We start from the raw sequence: 24,453 nt of genomic DNA, 5'->3' as shown, positions 1-24,453 counted from the left end.
TTGGCAGGCAGTAACTAGCTGGGTGTTGCAGGGATTAGTGCTGGGATCCCAGCTATTCACAATATATATTAATGATTTGGATAAAGGAACAAAATGTAATATCTCCAAGTTTGCAGACGATACCAAGTTGGGTGGGAGGGTGAACTGTGAGGAGGATGCAGAGATCCTCCAGCATGATCTGGACAAGTTCGGTGAGTGGGCAAATGAATGGAAAATGCAGAATAATTTGAATAAATGTGAGGTTGTTCACTTTGGATGTAAAAACAAGAAGGCAGATTACTACCTAAATGGCTGAAAATTGAGAGGGGAGTGTGCAGCAGGACCTGGGTGTCCTTGTGCATCTTGTCACTGAAGACAAGCATGCAAGTGCAGCAGATTGTAAAGAAGGCAAATGGGAAGTTGGCCTTCGTTGAAAGAGGTTTCAAGTACAGGAGCAGGGATGTGTTGTTGCAGTTATACTGGGCCTTGGTGAGGCCACAACTAGAATATTGTGTGCAGTTTTGGTCGCCGATTCTGAGGAAGGATGCTCTCGCTCTCGAGGAATACAGCAAAGGTTTACCAAGCTGATTCTGGGGATGTTGGGTCTGATATATGAGGAGAGATTGACTAAGTTATGATTATTTTCACTGGAGTTCAGATGAATGAAGAGGGATCTCAATAGAGACTAATAAAATTCTAACAGGACTTGACAGGGTAGAAGCAGGGACAATGCTCCTGATGGTGGGTGTGTCCAGATCCAGGGGTTACAGTCTTGATTTGAGGTAGACCATTGAGGACAGAGATGAGGAGACATTTCTACACCCAAAGAGTGGTGAGCGTGTGGAATTCATTACCACAGGAAATAGCCAATGCTAAAATATTTAAGGTATTCAAGAGGCAGGTAAATATAGCACTTGGGGCGAATGGGATCATAGGTTATGGAGAGAAAGCAGGATTAGGCGATCAGTTGAATGATCAACCATGATCGTGATGGATGGCAGAGCAAGCTCGAAGGGCTGAATGGGTTCCTCCTTTTCCTATCTTCTATGTTTCCTTGAGCCAGATCTCCAATATTTTACTTTCACAATCTACCATGGAAATATGTGCCTGTAACTTCCCAATCTTATTCACCATACTCAGTCCATGCACGTACATGCAGAGCAACCCTAATTTACGGTTCACTACCATCTCCATTATGTTGACTCCACATATTACTTCTATTCTCACACAATCTGCCTCCCCCAGCATCTTTTTGTACTCTGCCATTTCCTTCTAACGTTCTCTGCTGGTTCCCACTCCCCTGCGTAAACCCTTCAAGCAGTCAGGATCCTTCTTCGGAACTGCTCTGAAGAAGGGTCCCAACCCAAAATGTCGACTTTCCTACTCCTCTGGTGCTACCTGACATGTCGTGGGCCTCCAGTTCCATACTGTGTTGACTCTGACACCAGCATCTGCAGATCTTGGGATCTTTTTGCCTGTCTCCCTAAGACTGCCATAGCCACTGCGAGCACTGAAACCTGGAGCTCAAGCTTGCAGTGGCCCCACTTCCTCCACATGGGCTCATCAAGGTCATTTAGAATGTCCACACATGCAACAGCATGCATATTCCACTTGGCTGATCTGTCCTGCCATAATCTTAACCTATACTTTTAAGAAATTTTACTTGCTAAAACTTTAGTTTCCTTCTTTTAACTTTACTTTGATACTATTGACTTTAAAATAGAGATGAGTAAACAAAAAACAATTCTTTGCCCTTAATCATAAATCCCCTCTCCAGCGCCTGTTAATTCTTACTTTCCCTGTGCTAGTTTAGATACATTTTTTTCAAACTCGAATTGAAATGAATTTTCAGCTACTCAACAATATTAACCTCAGGACTTTCCTATGATATTGCTCAGAGGTTTACGTCCCGCCAGCCCACACTGTTTTATCTGGTGCTGGATGGAAATGAAACAGTACGGGGACCAATGTGAACTGTATTAAACTTTGACAAATAAAGCAATAGACACAAATGGAGATGAACATCATAGTCAGCTGAGAGTTTCGTTGTTTTCTCTCAGACGAGGAGCAGCCAGGGAGAGACAGAGAGGTCAGTACTGGAGGGTTGTGACGGGGGGGATGAGGAGGGAAGGCCTCGGGGCCGGGGAATTCAGGGAGACGAGATTGAAGACCCGAGGGCAGGATCCCGACCCGGGTTAGGGACGGGAGTATGGAGGAGATCCTGAACCAAGCCCAGAGAGAACAGGATAAAAGCCGGAGAGAGCCATGAGGCGAAGAGATTTGATGTCGCGAATCCGTCCCGGCCCTAGCAACCAACCTCAGCCAATCCGCTCGTCCTTTACTACCAGTGTCCGCGCGAGCCAATCCGTTCGCCCCTTACTACGAGGGTCTGCGACAGCGTGTTCTCCCCGGTTCTGTGAAGCTGTGATGGCGCCGCTGAAGCTCTGCATCCCAGGTACCGGCAGACTTCAAGAGCGGAGCAGGGATGGGATGTGTAAGAAGTAGGAACAGAGTAGGCCTTTCGACCTCTCGAGCTTGCTTCGCCGTTCGTAAGGATCGTGGCTGATCCCACACACCTCCTGTCTACTTGCCTGCTCTATTCCCATAATGATCCTTTCCCTACTAATCAAAAGTCTATCTGTCTCAACCTTAAATATACACCGTTTTTACTGTGGATTGAGAAATGGACGTTAGTGAACTCAGGGAAATAAATGTTGATCTTTTGAAAACAGTTCACATTACAGATGAGGAAGTGCTGTAGGTCCTAGAAAACGTAAATGTGGATAAGCCTTCGGGATCTGATCAAGCGTATCCCAGAACGTTGTAGGAAGTTGAGGAGGAAATTGTGGGCTCCCTAGCAGAAATATTTGTCTCATGTATAACCACAGGTGAGGTGCCTGAGGAGTGGGGGGAGGTTAACGTTTTGCCGTTATTTAAGAAAGGCTGCAAGGAAAAGCCAGGAAATTATAGACCCGTGTTTGAGACCAGTAAGTTGTTAGAGGTGATTCTGAAAAGTAGGATTTACATGCATTTGCAGAGGTAGTGAATGATCAGGAAGAGTGAGCATAGCTTTGTGCAAGGGAAATCACATCTCACAAACTTGATTTTTTTTGAGGAAGTAATCAGAAAGATTAATCAAGGAAGAGCAGTAGACATTGTTTACTTTGACTTTAGTAAGGCCTTTGATATGATTCCACATGGTAAACTAATCAGTAAAGTTGAATCACATGGAATTCAGGGTGTACTTGCCAATTGGATACAAAATTGAACGTAGGAAATGGACAGTGGTGTGGAGGGTTGTTTTTTTGGTCTGGATGCTTGTGATCACGGGTTCGACAGGGATTGGTACTGGGTCCACTTTTGTTTGACATTTGTATAAATGATTTGGGTGAGAATATAGGAGGCATGGTTAGTAAGTTAGTGGATGGCACCAAAATTAGTGGCATAATGGACAGAGGAAAAGGTTATCTAAGATTACAAAGAGATCTTGATCAATTGGGCCAATGGGCTGAGGAGTGACAGATGTAGTTTAATTTGGATAACTGCAAGGTATTGCATTTTAGTAAAACAAACAAGGGCAAGACTTATTCAATTAATGGTAGGGCTCCTGGGTAGTGCTGTAGAACAAGGAGACCTTGGGATTCAGGTATATAATTCTTTGAAATTTGCATCACAGGTATACAGGATAGTTAAGGGACAAAGGTAAGGTGAATAGCAAAGTTGTTTTCCCTAGTGTGGAGGATTTTAAAATTAGGGAGCATATTTTTGAGGTGAGAGGAGAAAGTTTTAAAAAGAACGTGAGGGGCAGCTTAATTCACAGAGTTGTTTGTGTGTGAAATGAAGTGCCAGAGGATGTAAGATAACAAAATTTGGGGCTGGATGAACACAGCAGGCCAAGCAGCATCTTAGGAGCACAAAAGCTGACATTTTGGGCCTAGACCTGCAGATATAGTTACAACATTGAAAAGACATTTGGATAAGATTAAGAAAAGTTCAGAGAGTTAAGGGCCAAGTACATGCAGGTGGGTCTAGTTTAGTTTGGGAACATGGTCAATGTGGACTGGTTAGACTGAAGGGTCTCTTGCCATGCTGCATGACTGTGACTAGGACTCTGCCCCCACAGCTGTTTATGGCAGGGAATTCCAAAGACACTCAACCCTCTACTAAAAGAAATTTCTCCTTGTCTCAGTCTTAAATTGGTGCCTCTTTATCCTGTGACTATGCTTTCTCATCCTAGACTCATGAGGGAAAACATCCAGTTGGCATTTACCATGTCAAGCTACGTAAGAATCCTATTATTGTGTCTTCCAGTAAGATTATGCAAGAGAAGGGCTTCTGAGCCCAGGGTTCATCCACACCGTCTGCTTTCCCATTTTTTTTGTCTTCTTTCTCTCTCTTTTGTTTCTTTTTTACTCTTTAGTTTTATCTTATTTCCCTTTTGCTGAAGAGCTTGGGCTCAGTAACAGCATTGCTGACGGGTTGGCCCAGCAGTATGGACTGATGGCAGCAATGTTGGAGGCGAGTTTGTGTTCCCGCATCTTGTGCATTGTGGAGGCGCTCCTAGTGCTGATTCATGACTGCTGCGGCAGAGGTGAATTGGGCCCAGCATGAGACCTGACGGCAGCAGCTGCATGTTGAGGTGGGTCGACGCAGACTCAAGGTGGCAGCTGAGTCAAGTTCAGGTCAATGCATAAAGGGAGGCATTGGTGGCATCCTTATTGGCAAGGCCCAGTTAGGATTCATCTTGGCAGTGCCATTGCTGGAGGTGAAATGGTGCCAAAGAGTGGCGTCGTTTGGTGCAGCAGTGGCAGCACGGTGAAGGAGGTGCCTGGTCACCAGGCCCATGGCCCATGTTAAAGCACTTAACAAGAAGGACTATAAATTAGACAATATAGTGTGGAGCTGGAGGAACACAGCAGGTCAAGCAGCTCAAAGGAGAGTTTTCTGAAGAAAGGTTCTGACCCAAAATGTCACCTTTCCTGCTCCCCGTTGCTCCCTGGCCTGCTGTGTTCCTCCAACTCCACACTGTGTTGCCTTTGACTCCAGCATCTGCAGTTCTTGCTATCTCCTTGTAAGTTAGACACTTTTTGTTCTCATTTTTCTGCCTTTATATTCTATGGTTTGGTTTTTTATTTGTTTTAAGATGCTCCCAGAGAGTGGTGCCACTTTTCAATGTATTTTTGTAACAAGTTACATGTGACAATAAATCAAATAGTAACGCTGACTTGGGCACTGTTAATACTGCCATTTTGGATATCTGTTAACTGCATTACTTACAACTTATTATAACAGCAGAAGCATCATGGTGCATGCGATCATTATCAAAGACATATTTGAGAATGAGTCTTCAGTAGAATATCCCAAATCTGTGACTTTGTCTGAAAGTGGTTATCCAGTGACTTGCTGAACAGCAATGTCCAGACATGTATGAGCTTTGAAAGGCCATAAACCCTACTTTTACTCTGTGAAAAGATCTAATGAATGATGATATCTCATCCCAAGACTTTCAGGCACAGTTAGACTGACACTTTGTCATACTGTGAGTGTGCTCCAGTTCAGATTAGATTAGATTCCCTACAGTTGAAAGTCTTGTCTTTTAAATGTGATATTAAACATCAGCTTCTTTCAATCAAGCATAAAAGATTCCAGGGCACTATTTTGAAGAAGAGCATGTCATTTCTCTTTAGTGATCTAGACAATATTTTTTCCTCAACTAACATTTCTAATTGAGTTGTTTGGTTTGTATCAGCTCTCTATCTACTTTATTCATTTGAGGGATGAGGGCGTCTCTGACTAGGCAGCATTTATTGCCCAGAGGGCAGTTGAGTCAACCACATTGCTGTGGGCCTGGAATCCCTTGTAGGCCAGACCAGGTAAGGACAGCAGTTTTCTCCCCTAAAGGGCATTAATGAACCAGATGGGTTTTTCCCCACAGTCGGCTTTGGATTCACGGTAATCTTTAGATTCTTAGGTCCAGATATTTTAATTTCACCATCTACCATGGCAAGATTCGAACCTGGATCCTCAGCATGTCATCTGGATCTGTGGATTAAGAGTCCAGCGATTTTACCACTAGGCCATTGCCTACTGTGTGCAGTCACATTGCACTCAACACATTTCCTACCTTAGCAAGTGACTACACTTGAAATATATGAAATCTGTTGACAAGTGTTTTAAGGACACACAATATGCAATTATAATTGCAAGTAATTTTTCTTCGTCTTTACCATATGTCTTAATTTGTTAATATTCTGTTTGCATGTCTACAGGAGAGAGATTGTGCAGCGCTGAGGACGGCACTCCTGGTAATGGCACGTACTCCAGACACGGATATATTTTTGCATCTTTAGCTGGTTATGTAGTGAAGGAAAATGACAATGGAATGGTAAGCGATGTAGAGTCAGTGACAAAGACTGCCACTGCACGCTGTTCAGTTCCTGAGATTTTCAACAGCTCTTTCTTTCTCTTCAGAGGAGTACCAAGTCACTTAACCTTGCTCACCCAGTGCCAGTTTCAGAGTAGTTTTGGTGTCTGTGATCCCATGAAAATGCTTTATCAGTGATCTTATCCAGTGACCAACCCAGATTAGTAGATCACTGCGCCATTAACCAGGACTCCTTTGACCGCACTTTCCAAACCCATGACTTCCACCACCTAGAAATATCCTGGCAACAGCTGCATGGGAATGTCATCACCTGTAAATCCTCACTTAAGCCACTATCCATGCTAACTTGGAACAATATCGCTGTTTTTTTCACTATCTCTAAGTCAAAATCATGAAACACACTCTCGAATGTACCTACATGAGGTTTCAAGGAGACAATTCATTATCACCCTCCCAAGGAAATTAGGGGTGACCAATACATGCTGGTCCGAATTGCAATGCATTCATCCCATGAATTAATATTTTAAAATCTCAGTTTCCATTTAGGTGTGAGCCATGGCTCAGTGGGTCGCATTTTCACTACTGAGTCAGAAGATTGTGGATTCAAGTCCCCTAGAAGATTGTTTTTTTAAAATCCAGACTGGCATTCAGCACGATAAGATCGAAGTGCTGGTAGAATTTTTAAAAATTCAAAAACAGACATAATGGTGAGAAAATGTTTTTTAGGCACAAGCTATTAAATAATCTGGCTTGGAGAGTGAATTGAGAAAGGGGTGGCTAAAACATCTGAGCAGAAAGACCTTTCCGGGTGAATCGAACCGCCAGTCATCTCTCCACAAATACTTGTAGTACTTTTTAAAATTTATATCCTGAAGTGTTATCGCACAGAACCTAATGGCATTTTTCCCCAGTACCAAATCACCCATAGCAATTTACACCAATTAACCACATCATCAAATCACCAATGTTTCCAATGATTCAATTTACATGCAGAGCCCATTTAGAGCAACAAACACGTGTTGTACAAGGAACAAATTGCAGCTGTAGATTTAACTTCGTGCATTTGACATTTTAATATTTGTCAGTTGTACGAATTCAAGTTAAGCACGTGTTCAGAGGCCATTGATTTGGTGGTAACTTGAACATATATAAAGAAACATTTACTGAAATAGGTGAGTGGAGTTGAGAGATATGAAGTACCTATATGTTTCAAATTGAATGAATCCATTCCAGGCAATGGTTGGCTTTGGATTCTTCCTCCTTAATTGGTTATGAGGAGTAGAACTGAGATGTGGTTGACACTGGGAAATATTTAGGCCAAAGTTTTAAGATTACGGGAAACCCAAGAAAACTGGTAGAAAATTAGATGTAACTTGAGTGACAGGGAATGAAGCTGAGATTGATAAATTGTTAATAGAGGTGTTGAGAATATGGTGCACAGGCGTAAATGTGAAATTAAGTCAATTTCTCCTTTTTCTAGGTACACTCCAGTAGGTACCCTCTATGTTCACTCTTCAAATAAGCATGTTAGAATCTGTCGGTGAACACTGGTTGTTATCCTTGCTTCTCCCTTGAACCAGTGGTACTGAAGCAAATTTGAACATGCCAAATGCTGCATGGCAGACGTTGACTAAATCCACGCAAGTCAGAAATTGAATGTAGACCTCTTAACCGGGTAGCTCAGTTACAGTCTGGCTTTGAAACAGCAACACCTATGGATAGGCATTAAATACTGGCCTAGCCAAATCTCATGAATATTTTTTAAACATTGAGGAGAATTTTCTTTTTCTGCAATGGGGTGGGTATAATATGTAACCAGCTGACAAAGCTAATAGTTAAACTCAACAACATAGACAAGCACATGAAGCAGGCAAGAATTGAAGAACATGTTGGTAGTGACTGACCTGTTTCTATGCTCTACAGACTGTCATAATTCTGACCTGTTATTTGCAGGTGCCAGTCATTTCGGTAGTTCGGGACTCAGAGCCTCAGCTCCTGCCAGAGGTTGGTGTTGTTGTAACGTGCAAGGTAAGGATGGCTTGATATAACCCAGTCATATAAATTTAATTAAGATTTTGAATACCCAAAACCTAGTGCTGTTTCTGCTCTGAGTTGTGATCGGAACCACCGTTCCCTCAAAGGACCTGGCAGCAAATTTGATTGTGACTTTGTGAAGGGAGTTAGATAAATACTTTGAAAATAAAAAAAATCAGACTATGGGAAAAGAGCAAGATGAGTGGGGTTTATTGGAGAGCTCTTTCAAAGACCTAGCACAGGCATGATAGGATAAATGGCCTCATTCTGTGCTGTATGATTGGACAAGTAGCTTGATCCTCATAAACTGCCCTCAGTTGAGGTTCATATACACTTCACGACCTTCCAAAGAGCATCCCACCCACATCCACACCGCCGCATTTCCCCCCCCCCCCCCCCCATCCTATAACCCTGCATTTCCCATGGCTAAATCCGCCTAACCTACACATCCCTGGACACTGGACAATTTAGCATAGCCAATCCACCCAAACTGCACATCTTTTGACTGTTGGAGGAAACCCATGCAGACACAGGAGAATGTGCAAACTCCACACAGACAGTCACCCAAGGCCAGAATCGAAGGCAGGTCCCTGCTTTTGTGACGCAGCAATGCCTCGAGTTAGAAGAAAAATAGCAACAGCTTCTTCTACAAGCCTAAACCTGTGGCTGCTAAGATCATCTACAGAATCCATCCTCCGTCCAACAGAACTTGGATAACAGCCATTTCGTGTTTCCCTTAACATTCCTTAAGTTAGATTCGCTCTCCCAAGAGACCACAGAACTGTACAATCTACAAATGCACTACAGCAATTCACTAAGGCCTCTTCTACGTCACCTCCCAAACCTGTTATCTCTGCCATCTAGAAGGGCAGCATAACAATGGAACAATACCACCTTCAAGATCCCCTCCAGACCATGAAAATGTATTGATGCTGTTTCACTGTCATGATGTACAAATCTTGGAGCGCCATCTTTATCACTGCAGGGGATAACATTGTCTCATGGGACTTCAGCAGTTCAAAAACATGGCTCATTACCACCTTCTCAAAGGCAGACAGGGATAAACAGTAGATGCTGACCATGCCAGCAATGCCTATAATCCTGAAATCGAGGAAAGAAATTTAATCAAGTGCAGGGTAAAATTATGTGGTACGCTGCTCATTTACTGTAACTTTTTAAAATGGTTTCATGAGCTATGGGTGTCACCAGTAAGGTCAACCTTTGTTGTCCATCCATAATTGTCCTTGAGCTGAGTGGCGTCCAGGGTCATTTGAGTTCAGTTCAGAGATAACCACTTCGTTGTGGATCTGGAGTTGTGTGTAAGCCATACTTGATAAGGATAGCGGGTTTTCCTCCCTAAAGGACATCAGTGAACCAAGTGGGTTTTTACAATAATCAATAATAGTTTGATGTCATCATAATCATTAGATGAACTTTAAATTTCAGATATACTGATTGAATTTAAATTCCACCAGCTACCATGGCAGTCTTTGAGCTAGAGTCCCAAAAGCCTTGGCCTGAGACTCTGATTTATTAGTTCAGTGACATTGCCACAGAATTACCGTCTCCTCTCACTGGACTGATTCATGTGCCAAGACTGTTTGATGTCTAGCTTTAAAATGGATATGGCTGACAGCCAATCTGTGACACTTGTGGCATGTCTGGAAAATAGAAATGAGTTTCTTTCCTGCTGCAGAACACTTTATTCCCCCATATCCCCCACTCCCCATCTGCATCCTTTACTGCTCCCTAAGTGTTCAGCATCATATTTATTATCAATGTTAGTGGACATTTTCCCTTTTACAAACAGGTGACCAGTATTAACCCACGGTTTGTCAAAGTCCATATTTTATACGTGCGATCCACTCCACTGAAAGGGACATTTCGAGGAACCATCAGGTAATATAAATAATGCAAACTGTTTCTGCAGTTTTACATAAGTGCGTGAGTTTATAGCCTGGACTATAGATTTGTTTGACAATTCCTTACAAATGGTGGATAAATCAGATTTTGAATGCTTTGCATAAATACCTTCTACAGTGCATGTAGTCTTTCCGTGCTCCTTCCCTTTGTTGGTTTTATTTGCCTTGTATTCCTTGGGACAAACAAGTGGGCAAACTGATCCAAATCTGCTGTCAATTAGCTGTTTGCAAGCCACTCTGAGAAATCTAAGCTTTACCTATGTCTCAGACCACAAATTTTTGGCACCTGGGGTAGGTGTACCAGTCATTCTACTCCAGAGTTTTACTGTACATCACTATAGTGATTAGACAACATGTAATTCATTCCAGCACAACTTTTAACTTTTCTCTGAGGCTATAGTGCCTATAAGATTTTGGAGTAGATTTGTGGCTTGGGTTGTGGGTGTTGAGGTTGGTTGGCTCGCCGAGCTGGTTTGTTGTTCCACAGACGTTTCATTACCAGGTGGGTAACATCATCAGTGCAGCCTCTGATGAAGCGTCGGTGTGTTTTCCCACCTGGCTTTTATAAACTCTGGGGTCCATTGAGATGGATTGCCTCACTTTCGGGTTTCCTCCTTGGTGGAATGTATATGGGGTCAAGTTCTATGTGCTTATTAATCGCATGCTTTGTGAAGTGCCATGCTTCCAGGAATTCTAGTGTCTGGTCTCTGCCTAGCCTGTCCCAGGAACTTGGTGTTGTCCCAGTCAAAGTCGTGGTTCTCCTTGTCCATGTGGATTGAGATGAGCGAGTATTGGTCGTGTCTTTTTGTAGCTACAAAAACCCATGGCCAATACTCACTCATCTCAATCCACATGGACAAGGACAACCATGACTTTGACTGGGACAACACCAAGATCCGAGATAACAAAGTGTGGAGCTGGCTGAACACAGCAGGCCAAGCAGCATCTTAGGAGCACAAAAGCTGACGTTTCGGGTCTAGACCCTTCATTAGAAAAAGCCAAGATCCTGGGACAGGCTAGGCAGAGACAAGCACAAAAATTCCTGGAAGCATGGCACTCCATGAAGCAGGCTATTAATAAACACATTGAACTTGACCCCATATATATTCCACGACGGAGGAAACCCAGAAGTGAGGCAATCCATCGCAACCGACGCCAGAGTTTAAAAGCCAGGCGGGAAAACACACCGACGCTTCGTCAGAGGCTGCACTGAGGATGTTACCAAGCACAGTAACGAAACATCTGCAGAACAACAAACCAGCTCGGCGAGCCAACCGATCTCGAGACTATAGTGCATAAACTTGTACCTTCTTGAATAGCTACATGGTGGAGAAGTTACCCAAGATGTAAATAGAATTGCACTGGTTTTGGGATAAACGTCCGTCAGGATTTTGTTTCATGATATTGTTTAATAAACCCCCACAAAGAAGGTGAACAGACATCAACCAAGATAGGGGCAGATTAAACTGTGATGCTCCAAGGTGTGCAAACTACCCCTTAGTACCCATTGATGCTGGAAGTTTAACTGGAAGGCACTGATTGGACTCCAGCAAGAGGGTGCATTGAAATCTAAATGGACAGAAGAAAGGCAGTGTCTTTTTTTGTGCTCATGAGGAACTGGATTCGCCCAACTTTCATTCTCCGTGTTTGAGAGAATCTGTGCACTTTGCCTGTTGATAAATTTAGGATTACATTAAAATCTGCACAGTTCTGTTACTGTTTGGAAGTTTGTTTAAATTTGAATTCCTTTTTTAATTCATCCATGGGATGTTGATGTGCTGGTAAAGCCAGCGTTTGTTGCTAAATCCTATTTGCCTATAAATGATGGTAAACTACTTGGAAGACAAGTGGCTTCTTCAGCCATTTCAGAACCACATTTCTGTCGGTCGATCTAGAACTGATGGTGACAGCAGACTCTCTGCTCTAAAGTATGTTAACAAACCTGAGTTTGTAATAGCAATCCAGTGATTTCAGAGTGACCATTTCTAATATGTTAGAATTTTTAATTCCAGTTAGTGATTGAACTAAAATTGTAAATCCTCTGCTACTATGGAGCGATTTGAACTTGTGTCACTGGATCATTATCTAAGTTCCTGGATTCCATTATCTTATAACAGAACTATAACCAATATACCTCAATGCCTATATCTATGTATACACATATCACCCCCTTTAAAAGGTTAAGTAATAGAAAACTTAAACGTTGAATAATTTAAGGACAGAACAATGTTTGCCAGAGAAGTCAACTCACTCAGTTATCATAACATTAATATTGTTTTACATAGAAGAGAAGATATTCGAGCAACAGAAAAGGACAAGGTATGCATCATCTTCCTCGACACTGCCTTGGATGACAGATCAGATATTTGATCTGTCTGTCCTCCTGACCCTTAAGTTTATATGTTTTTGTGATAGAAGCTAAAATGGTCACAGGAGTTGCTCAGTTGTGTCTGATTTTTTTGAAAACATCATCTGTCTCTGTGTTGAAAGTAAAAGCTTGTTGCATGAGGGTTATGTGGATGAGTAGAATGTTAATATTTCATTGAATGTACTGAGTTGCCTCCACCATCCAATCCTGCCCATTGGTCTTCAACTCCATTTGGTGGACATTAATGAGATCAGTACTTGAGTCTTACAAATGATCTGTAAACTTGCCTCAATTGGTGGCATACTTGCCTCTGTGCAGGAAGTTACTGGACTGGTCGTGACGGCAGACTCCCTTCTCCAAAATATGTTAACGAACCTGTTGTACATGTAAGGAGTTTGAATGACTCACTATTCGAGTGTTGAGGGGCTGCTGCATTCTCACTTAGAAAGAGATATTCTGCTTTCCTTATTCATTCATGTTAAGTAGATGCCACTGGCCATATGAGCCTTACTGTCATCCCAACGTGCCACTAACTTGAGAACCCATTTCAGAGAGCACTTAGAGTTAACCAAATTGTTGTGGTTTTAGAATTCTATATAAATCAGACCTGACTAGGCTTTCTTCCTGAAAGGACATCCATTAACAACGTGGGTTTGTACAACAATCTGGCAATGACACAGGATTTTTATTCCAGTTTTGATTTAATTCATCTTAACTGCTAGGATTTAAGCTTGTGTCGCAGTCAAGGCTCTGCATTATTCATCCAGTAACATAATGATAACACCATGATGCTGTTATGTTTGAGTGGATATAAAATCCCAAGGCATTTTTGCACAATCCTTACAGTATCCTAGTCAACATTTACTCTCAGCCAATAGCAGATTAACTAGTCAATTATCTCATCTGATGTTTGTGGGATTTTACTGAATGCAGATTGGTGTCTATTTAACAAAACAATTGACATTTGAATGGTTTTTATATAATGAAATATCCAAAGGAGCTTTCAGAAGAACAGTGTCTTACACTTGGAATATATTTTATTGGCTGTGAAGCACTTCGGAACGACCTAGGGATAAGAAAGGTATTGTGAAAACATGGATTCTTCTTATACATTTACTGAATAACATCATCTTTCCTGCAGATAGAGGTTTACAAATGCTTCAGGCCTGGTGATATTGTTTTAGCAAAAGTGGTATCCTTTATAGATTATTATTTTAATTTGATATTTGATTGTTAATTGTACCTCAGAATATCAGATCCAAGAGTTGTGTGTAATCCAGGTTGACATTTCCATTCAGTCCAGAGGGGATTTTGCATTGTCAGAGGTGGAGAAGACATCAATGTGTTTGTTAATGAAACCTATCGAGTGCTTGATACAGAGTATAAAGCCTCCACAATCAATGGAACTGAACTTGATCAATTATCCATTGATTCTGGTTGCTTGAGAAATAACTGCTATACATTGCCTATGTAACAAATGTCACAGAGTTCCAAAATAATTATCTATTGAGATGGTTCCAGTATAGTAAGTTGCTGTGAACACAAGCAGTGGTCCATCTGTACCCAAAGCAATATATTGGATCAAATAGTACTAAAATGTTTGCTTGTTCACTTGTGTCCAAAAACAAGCAGAATGACATAGCATCTTTATCCAGCTGTGAGCTGAGTTTTGCAGGCCAGAAGAGTGCCAGATTCTGTTCCCTATTCTGTAGCAGGCTGCCTAAACTCAGCTGGAATACATTGCCAAGATATAAAGGAAACATAACTCAAGTGCAAACACAGAATGTTGAAAAAACTCAGGAGATCTAGCAGCATCTATGAGGAGAGAAACAGTGAACGTTCCAAGTCCGGTATGACTTATCTTCAGAACTGAAAGAAAGGTTCTAAATATACGTTTTGAGTTCTGAAGAAGAGTCCTATTGGATATGAATCATTGACTCTGACTCTGATTCTGTCTGCATAGATACTGTCAGTCCTCCTGAGTTTCTCCAGTACTCTGTATTTGATTCGGATTTCCAGCATTTGCAGTATTTTGCTTATAACTTGACTCAGTCCTCCATTCTTGAATACCTAATGCCCCAGTTGGAAAACACATGCAGACATTGGCAAGGGCAATTTCTACCCCTCTTGTGATGCTCCTACAATCAACTACCTCATGAATAAACAGTGTGAAAGTATGGCTTTTTGGTCGGGGTACTCCCCGCAACTGTTATAATGTCCTTTTGAGGAAGCCTGTTGTGGGGAAAAACTGGTGAGGGGAGTGGTTGGGTAATATAGAGGTGAGGGGCACAGGGTGGGAGGAAGAATTTTTAAATAAAATGCTTTATTTTCCATCTGGAAACAAGATGCAGTTTACAATTACAAGTAATATTTGACACAGAAACAGGCCCTTTGGCCCACTGAGCTGGTACTGGTGTTTATCTCTACTCGAGCTTCCTCTCACCATTTTTCATCAAAGTTTATCATAATAATCTCTTTCCTTTGACCTTACATTCTTGTCCAACTAGCCTTCAATGCAAATATGCCATTGTCTTCACCACAGCTACTTAGTTAGCACCTTTCAAATTCTCAAACACCACGATATAGAAGACAGGGCAATAGATACTTGGAAAGACCAGCAACTGCAAGTTGCCCTCCATGCAACTCACCATCCTGATTTGGTAATATAACACCATCTCTTCACTGTCAGAGTCAAAAATCTTGGAGCTCCCTCTGTAATAGCTCTGTGGATGTACTTATGCCAAATGAAGTGCAGTGGTTCAAGAAGAAAGCTCTCTGTACCTCCTGGACAATAAGTGATGGGGCAATAAATTTTGGCCCAATGCTTACATCCCCAAATGATTTTCTTTTTAAAACTCCCTGCGTATTCTACGTTTCTACCACTTGTTGATCAAAGAATTTGCAGTTGGTTTGCTTGGAGATATATTGAGTGGTCTCTACTTAAGCTCTTCACCACAAAAGGGGACGTTCTCTTTGAATCCACTATCAAAATTTTTTCAGAGATAGTAGGAACTGCAGATGCTGGAGAATCTGAAATAACAAGGTGTAGGGTCTTCAGAAGAAGGGTCTCGGCCCGAAATGTCAGCTTTCCTGTACCTATGATGCTGCTTGGCCTGCTGTGTTCATCCAGCTCTACACCTTGTTATCGCTGTCAAAATTTTTGTTTGTTTTAAATATGCATATTAGGTCACTTCTTAGCCTTTCATTAGAAGAAACCTGTCAATACTGATCTGTGCGTAACAACATATTTCTGATACTGTACTTGTAATTTAAATCTGCACATGCTGTAGTCTCTCTTATTCATCAGTCTATTATGGGGCATCTTATCAAAAGCCTTTGAAAATTCCAGCTAAGTTACATCTAATACATTACCATTGTCTGGTTTCTCTATTTTCTCTTCAAAAATTCAGTAAGGTTGATCATGTAATATGTTCCTTTTTTGAAATAAGTGTTAACTATTAATTCTCTGTTTCTTTAACATGTTCTTCTATTTCCTCCTTTAACTGATGTAAATTGACAGCTGACTTTACTGAAAATCCCTGGAGATGTCCTCTCTCTCCTTTTAAATATAGGAATTACATTAGATATCCACCTCTTCCTATACTACCTCAGTCAAAATTCTTTTAAAATCCGTCTGAAGCAGAAGCGTTGTCATCTTTGACATTGTTCAATGCGTACTCTTTATTTTAATTGGACTTGTGATTGCTTGTCTTATTGTTTAGTGCCAATCATCTAGTGGTTAAATTGTAAGATTGTATTTTTTTTTTTCCTTAACTTGTTCTCCAAGATTTCTCTAGGTGATGCTCAGTCCAACTACCTGCTGACTACAGCAGAGAATGAACTTGGTGTAGTAGTTGCACACAGTGAGGCAGGTGGGTATATCCTCTAAGTTTTGAAGTATTCTGGAGTTCTTCAGACCCCTTGTCTGTTAGATGAGTGAAGGAGTTAGCAAGGTAAGAACAAAGGAATTATTTCCTTTGGTGCGGGATGTTGGAGGTAACTGGAGGACACTTACAGAAGGGGACAAAATCTTCAAGTTAGATTGTTACAAATGATGATAGTATTCGCTTCGTCACAGAAAGGAAAATGGAAATCCAGAAGTAGAGAAGTTTAGAGGGCTATCCCTAGCACTTAGGAACAGTGGCAAATCACATGCAGGGAGGCCAGATTTGGAGGACCACTGTTATCTTGGAGGTTTATAGGACTGGAGAAGGTTATAAGAGCTATGGGGACAAGGCTAAAGAGGGATTTGAAAAAAAAGATTGGATTTTAAAATTTAAGGTGTGCAATACCAAAGGCATGTCAATGAGCACAGGATGATCGATGAATGGGATTCAGTTCAAGTTAAGATGTTAGAATCAAAGGGTTTTAGATGAGTTCAAGTTTACAGATGGTGGAAGATAGTGACATTGAAATATGATCAATTGAAACAAGTGATTGAATCTCACTGGGATCTTTAATTGTAAAAACCAATGATAGGGTGAATCAAAAATTGGATCAACCTTAAAGCAAGCAAAAGAGATAAAATTGTGAGTCTGTGTCATGCTTGACCCCTATCCTGTGTATGTTTTTAAATGCAGTCTTTTTCTCTCCTAGGTGAGCAGATGGTTCCCATCAGCTGGTGTGAGATGCAATGCCCCAAATCTCATGGGAAAGAATTCAGGAAAGTAGCTCGTGTTCAACCCGAATTCCTTCACACCTGAGCCTTGTCATGAAGAACAGCAAGGGAATATTTCCATACCCTTGAAAGATGTTGCTTCTGTGAAGCTAGTTCATACTGAAATTATTGTTTGACAGTCACTCCTGTGGTTGGATGTATAAATGACGGAACTAAATTCAGTAGGACTTCGGAGCCAGAGTGATTGCCTTTCCTTTTTTTCTGTTACTTACTGCCTGAGATACTGAGTGACATCACAGATTTTACATTTTTTAAACAAAATAAGTATTTTTCTTCTATTAAAGTTTAGATTTGAACCAATTGTTCACTTCCAAATTATTTTGTGCTTTCTCTGTCCATGTCCCCATGGCATCCTGTCTTGACTGCAAAGGAAAGCAGTCACGTGAATTGCTTCCAAACAGTTTGTCACTGCCTCTGTAACCATTCCTACGAGACATGTCTGTGCTCTGGTAGAGTCTTTCAAATTGTTTGCCTCACACAGGGACTCATCACAGGCGTAGTTAGCATGGCATACGATCATATGTCCCATTCCACAGTTTGAAGGGTTAATATGTTGGCTGTGAAATATTTTTGGATGACCTGAGAAACATTTAAGACACCAAATAAAAACGAGTTTGCTTGCATAAAACAAAACTGCAGACCTGAAGCAAGCAAAAACAGAAATTACTGGATAAACTCAGCAGAAACGGTAGCATCTGTGGAGAGAAAACAGGGGTAACATTTCAAGTCCAGTGACTCTACTTCAGATACTGCCAGATTTGTTTAGTTTCTCTCGCAATGTCATTTGTAATTTACTTGCTATTAACTGCACTGACTTGAAGGAACTCATTCTTGGTTGACCATCATGTTGAGTTGAGATTATTTGACATACTTAATTGTCAGCTCACTGTCATGTAATTTAACTCAAAATGAACAAAGTTACCAGCCGCTGTGATTATAAATATCGAGTAAGCAGAACTTCTATACTGGATAACAAATAAATTGACAAGGGAGTTGTAGGTTATTAGGGCCCAACAGGTGAGTCAAATGGAAACCACAATCAGATCAACCATGATCTTTATTGAAAGGCAGACAGGTGTAATCTCAGCACTTTGCCTTGGGACTGGGATCATCATTGTTGCAAAAGAACATTCTCCAGCCAGAACTGTTCCCCTGTTCAAGAAGGGGAGTAGAGACAACCCTGGTAATTATAGACCAGTGAGCCTTACCTCAGTTGTTGGTAAAGTGTTGGAAAAGGTTATAAGGGATGGGATTTATAATCATCTAGAAAAGAATAAATTGATTAGGGATAGTCAGCACGGTTTTGTGAATGGAAGGTCGTGCCTCACAAACCTTTATTGAGTTCTTTGAGAAGGTGACCAAACAGGTAGATGAGAGTAAACCGGTTGATGTGGTGTATATGGATTTCAGCAAGGCCTTCAATAAGGTTCCCCACAATAGGCTATTGTACAAAATGCGGAGGAATGGAATTGTGGGAGATATAGCAATTTGGATCGGAAATTGGCTTGCTGAAAGAAGACAGAGGATGGTAGTTGATGGGAAATGTTCATCCTGGAGAGTAGTTACTAGTGGTGTACCGCAAGGGTCGGTGTTGGATCCACTGCTGTTTGTCATTTTTATAAATGACCTGGATGAGGGTGTAGAAGGATGGGTTAGTAAATTTGCAGACGACACTAAGGTCGGTGGAATTGTGGATAGTGATGAAGGATGCTATAGGTTGCAGAGAGACATAGATAAGCTGCAGAGCTGGGCTGAGAGGTAGCAAATGGAGTTTAATGCAGACAAGTGTGAGGTGATGCACTTTGGTAGGAGTAACCGGAAGGCAAAGTACTGGGCTAATGGTAAGATTCTTAGTAGTGTAGATGAGCAGAGAGATTTCGGTGTCCATGTACACAGATCCTTGAAAGTTGCCACCCAGGTTGACAGGGCTGTTAAGAAGGCATACAGTATTTTAGCTTTTATTAATAGAGGGATCGAGTTCCAGAATCAAGAGGTTATGGTGAAGCTGTACAAAACTCTGGTGCGGCCGCACTTGGGGTATTGTGTACAGTTCTGATCACCGCATTATAAGAAGGATGTGGAAGCTTTGGAAAGGGTGCAGAGGAAATTTACCAGGAATTTGCCTGGTATGGAGGGAAGGTCTTAGGAGGAAAGGCTGAGGGACTTGAGGCTGTTTTCATTAGAGAGAAGAAGGTTGAGAGGTGACTTAATTGAAGCATAAAATAATCAGAGGGTTAGATAGGGTGGATCGGGAGAGCCTTTTTCCTCGGATGGTGACGGCGAGCATGATTGGGCATAACTTTAAATTGAGGGGTGAAAGATATAGGACAGATGTCAGAGGTAGTTTCTTTACTCAGAGAGTAGTAAGGGAATGGAACGCTTTGCCTGCAACGGTAGTAGATTCGCCAACTTTAGGTACATTTAAGTCATCAGTGGATAAGCATATGGACGTACGTGGAATAGTGTAAGTTAGATGGGCTTGAGATCAGTATGACAGGTCGCCACAACATCGAGGGCCGAAGGGCCTGTACTGTGCTGTAATGTTCTATGTTCTATATTCTTGACTACCAAGTGGATGATTTATCTTGACCTCCTCTGAAAGTGCCAAGCATCAAAGATTGCTAGTCTTCAGCCAATATGATCAATTTCATGTAATGGGCAGTGGATGCCACAACAGTTATCGACCTTGACAACAATCCAACAAAGATTTATGCTCCAGAATCAACCGTGCTTTTAGCTGAGCTGTTCTGGTACAACTTCAACACTGATGTCTATCCAGAAATGTGGAAAATTGCCACAGCGTATCCTGTAGACAAAAAAAAGAACAAAAACCAGGCCAACTACTTACCACCCTGTCAATCTACTCTCGACTACAGAATGGGTCATCAACGGTGCTATCAAGTAGCACTTACTCAACAATAATCAGCTCATCCGTTCAGTTTGGGTTTTTCTTAAGCCACTTATTTCCTCACTTCATTGTGATAGAGTCATACAGCTTGGGAACAGACCCTTTGGTCCACCTTGTCCATGCTGCCTTGTTTTCCCAAACTAAACTAGTCAACGCTTGCACGCATTTGGCCCTTATCCCTCTAAACCTTTCCTATTGTAATCTTGGGCTGTATTTGAGCAAATGAATTGAACTGGTGGATGACGTGAGAGTGACTAGCCTTGACATGAAGGCTGCATTTGAACAAATGTAGCATCAGGGAGCTCTATCAAAACTTGAGTCAATGGGAATCTGAACAACTCTTCACTGATCGAAGTCATACCTAGCACAAAGGAGGATGTTTGCAGTTGTTGGAGGTCAATCATCTTAATCCCAGGGCATGCTGCAGGATTTCTTCAGGTTAATATGTTAGTCCAATTAACTCTAACTGCTTCATCATCATAAGTGCCCTCCTTCATAAATTCATCAATGGGGATGTTTGCTGATGGTTCTGCTAAAGTAGTACATGTCCCTATAACCTGGACTAATTTCCAACTTTGGCACAAAAGTGATGGCAAGTTCTCGGCGATAACCATTCTTTTAACTTTGATCAGAAGCATGCTGAAAGACAATACAAAATAGGGAGTATAATTCCAAAGTGGCTGCAGAAGCAGAAGGACCTGGATGTTTATGTGTACAGATTGTTGAAGGTATCAAGACAGGTGAAGAAAGCAGTAATAAAGCATACAGGGTTCTCAGCTGCTTTAATAGGGGCATAGAGTACAAGAACAAGGAGGTGATGTTGCACTTGTACATGACACTTGTTGGACATTGTACACATTACTGTAAACTACATAGCTGAAGTGTTGTAAATGATGCTGAACCATCAGCAAACATCCATATTGATGAATTTATGAAGGAGGGAACATGATGATGAAGCAGTTAGAGTTAATTGGACTAACACATTAACCTAAGGAAATCCACATTAAAGGAAAGATGTGCATGTGTTGGAAAGAGTGCAGAAGGAATTTACTGCACTGTTTCCAGGTATGAGGAATTTTAGCTCTGAGGAAAGATTGAAGAAGTTGGAATTATTCATCCTGGAGAGAGGCTGAGAGGAGATCTGACTGAAATTTTCAAAATCATGAGCGGACTAGATACAGTAGATGGGATGAAGCTGTTTCTGTGTATAAAACAAACAAGAAGAAGAAGAGATAATAGGAACTGCAGATGCTGGAGAATCCAAGATGACAAGGTGTGGAGCTGGATGAGCACAGCAGGCCAAGCAGCATCTTAGGAGCAGGAAAGCTGACATTTCGGGCCTAGACCCTTCTTCAGAAAGATTTCTGATTTCTGAGGAAGGGTCTAGGCTCAAAACGTCAGCCTTCCTGCTCCTATGATGCTGCTTGGCCTGCTGTGTTCATCCAGCTCTACACCTTGTTATCTCAGGTTCTCCAGCATCTGCAGTTCCTACTATCTCTATTTACCATCTACAAGGGTTGTCATGTGCGTGATGGAATACTGCCCACTGACTTGGATGAGTGCAGTTTTAACTTCGCTCAAGTTGCAAAAATGCTGCCTGCTTGATCAGTACCCATTCCTCACCCCAAACATTCACTCCCAATAAAACCGACACACAGTGGCAGCCGTGTGTTACATCTGCATAATGCACTACAGCATCTCGCAAGGCTTTCAGCAGCACCTTTGAAACCTGCAACCACCAGCATCTCGCAGGACAAGGGCAGCAGATGCATAGGAACTGCACCACCTGTGGGTTCACCTTCAAGCCGCACTTCATCCTGACTTGGAGTGATATCACTGTTATTGGATCAAATTCATAGAAGTCCCTCTGGAACAGCACCATGGGTGTCCCCACACCACATGGACTACAGTAGTTAATATTAGAGTATTAATCCTTTACACTCCTATCTCCATAATTCCTTTGGACCTCTGAGATCTTTGCACTCCTATAATTCCGACCCCCATTTTAATCATTCCACTAATTGATGGCCATGTCTGGGCATAATCCCTGGAATTCTCTCCCTCAGTGCCTACCACATTGACCAAGTTTTTACTCCAATATTTTGTTATATTTCATCATAGTCACATTTTAATCGTCTCTCCTATAAAGCCTCTTGGGATGTGTTAGAAATATAAATGCAATATACCAATCTACTTGAAAGCAGATCAAATAACTCAAAACAGGGATGAAATCTTCCTGTATCTCAGGGAGGGATGCCACTTAAATTACTGGTTAGAGAGTCCCTTCCCAATACATGACTGTGAAATTTCTCTCATTGTTAATTGGGGCTGTACATCTGTAGCTCTCTTCCTCGAGTGTAACCAACAAGCAGTGTCATGAAGCTGCCAGCAGACGTCACTGGCTGAACTTCGAACTGGCAGAGAATTACACAAGAATTCAAGATGCAGTTAAATTCAATCACAAGATAGGACAGGAAAGAAGGATTAAGGTTAACTGTAACGTGGGGAGCCCAAAACTGGATGATACAGGTTTAAGATGAAAGGGGAAAGATTTAAAAGGGACCAAAGGGGCAACATTTTCACACAGAGGATGGTGTAGGCATGGAATGAACTGCCAGAGGAAGTGGTGGAAGCTGGTGCAATTATAACATTTGAAAGGCAGAGTTTAGGGGTATATGGGTAAATGCTGGTAAATGGAACTAGATTAATTTAGGATAGCTGGTTGACATGGACAAGTTGGACCAAAGGGTCTTTTTTTGTGCTCGACAACTGTATAACTCTATGATGGTGTTGGGGAGTAGATGGATTTTGTTTTGCTGTATGTTTTATTACCTTTATAATTATTATATTTAGATAAATTACTTCATTTTATTATTATTCCAAGGGTTAAGGGTTATGGTGAGCAGGTGGGTAAATGGAGCTGAGTCCAAGAAAAGATCGGACATGATCTTATAGAATGGCGGAGCAGAGTCGATGAGCCAGATGGCCTACCCCGCTCCTATTTTTGTGTTATTTTGTGTACTAACCTCCTATTTTACTGTTAAAACCAAATCTGCAATATTGTGTGATAACAAGGTGTGGAGCTGGATGAACACAGGAGGCCGAGCATCATCTTAGGAGCAGGAAAGCTGACATTTCGGGTTTGACCCTTCATCATGTTGTGTGCCTATATTTTAGCGAAACACCACCACCTTAAATTAGAATAAAATGATCTATAAAGCCAGATTTAATTCTGGGATCTATCTTGTCCAGTTGTAGCATCATAATGTCAAGTTCCTGATCCATCATCAGAATTGTCGCCCTGGTCTCCTCCTCTTTCTCAGGTTGTATGCATTGCTGCCCTGGCCAGAGTTTATTGCCTATTCGTAGTTACCCTTGAGAAGAAAATGAGTCATCTTCTTGAACTATTGTTAGTGTTTTTACTACATCTGAGTCTAGATCCATTGGAGCTCAGTAAAACGAGATGATCTTATTGAAACATATACAATTCTCAAGGGATGTGATTTGGAGGAAGCTGAGAGGATGTTTCCCTTTGTGGAGGAATCCAGAACAAGGCAACACAATTTAAAAATTAGGGGTATCCTGTTTAAAATTGAGATGAAGAGAAATTCCAATCTTAGAGGATCGTTAGTCTATGAATATCTCTTTCCCAGAGAGAGGTGAGGGTTTAGACATTGACTGAGTTTGCCCAATGAGCTGGAAGGTTAGTTTTCAGACGTTTCGTCACCATTCTAGGTAACATCATCAGCGAGCCTCCGACGAAGCACCGGTGTTATGTCCCGCTTTCTATTTATCTGGTTAGGTTTCCTTTTGGGTTGGTGATGTCATTTCCTGCATTGGTGATGTCATTTCCTGTTCTTTTTCTCAGTGGGTGGTAGATTGGCTCCAAGTCAATGTGTTTGTTGATGGAGTTCCGGTTGGAATGCTACGCTTCTAGGAATTCTCGTGCGTGTCTCTGTTTGGCTTGTCCTAGGATGGATGTGTTGTCCCAATCAAAGTGGTTTCCTTCCTCATCTGTATGTAAGGATACGAGTGATAGTGGGTCATGTCGTTTTGTGGCTAGTTGATGTTCATGTATCCTAGTGGCTAGCTTTCTGCCAGTTTGTCCAATGTAGTGTTTGTCACAGTTCTTGCAAGGTATTTTGTAGATGACGTTTGTTTTATTTGTTGTCCAGCTGT

The 24,453-nt window shown here is 41.6% G+C and overlaps 1 protein-coding gene across 3 annotated transcripts; it reads left to right on the top strand.

Moving 5' to 3' along the window:
- The first annotated feature begins 2,169 nt into the window (after nt 1–2,169).
- Nucleotides 2,170–17,662, top strand: exosc1 (exosome component 1). Of its 3 annotated transcripts, none has more exons than XM_048551202.2 (8): nt 2,170–2,434; nt 6,249–6,364; nt 8,318–8,392; nt 10,209–10,297; nt 12,606–12,639; nt 13,686–13,769; nt 16,476–16,560; nt 17,285–17,662. In XM_048551202.2, the coding sequence occupies exons 1-8, from the start codon at nt 2,245–2,247 to the stop codon at nt 17,389–17,391; spliced, it is 780 nt and encodes a 259-aa protein (XP_048407159.1). In that variant the 5' UTR covers nt 2,170–2,244; the 3' UTR covers nt 17,392–17,662. The 3 variants fall into 3 exon arrangements, with proteins under 3 accessions (XP_048407159.1, XP_048407161.1, XP_048407160.1); XM_048551203.2 differs by lacking the exon at nt 13,686–13,769 and adding an exon at nt 13,830–13,880 and having other exon boundaries at nt 2,179–2,434; XM_048551204.2 differs by lacking the exon at nt 13,686–13,769 and having other exon boundaries at nt 2,175–2,434.
- The last annotated feature ends 6,791 nt before the right edge of the window (nt 17,663–24,453 follow it).

This window comes from Stegostoma tigrinum, chromosome 20 (assembly GCF_030684315.1).
Source record: "Stegostoma tigrinum isolate sSteTig4 chromosome 20, sSteTig4.hap1, whole genome shotgun sequence".
NCBI lineage: Eukaryota > Metazoa > Chordata > Chondrichthyes > Orectolobiformes > Stegostomatidae > Stegostoma > Stegostoma tigrinum.
Note: the sequence above shows the minus strand (reverse complement) of the source record. Positions and strands in the feature narration are given on the sequence as shown.

Bases quoted from the DNA above. Each gene is read 5' to 3' on its own strand.
- exosc1 (XM_048551202.2), top strand. From the start codon at position 2,245: ATGAGGCGAAGAGATTTGATGTCGCGAATCCGTCCCGGCCCTAGCAAC. The intron at 12,640-13,685 runs GTATGCATCATC...AAATATCCAAAG, and splicing joins GAGCAACAGAAAAGGACAAG to GAGCTTTCAGAAGAACAGTG. The intron at 16,561-17,284 runs GTGGGTATATCC...TTTCTCTCCTAG, and splicing joins AGTTGCACACAGTGAGGCAG to GTGAGCAGATGGTTCCCATC.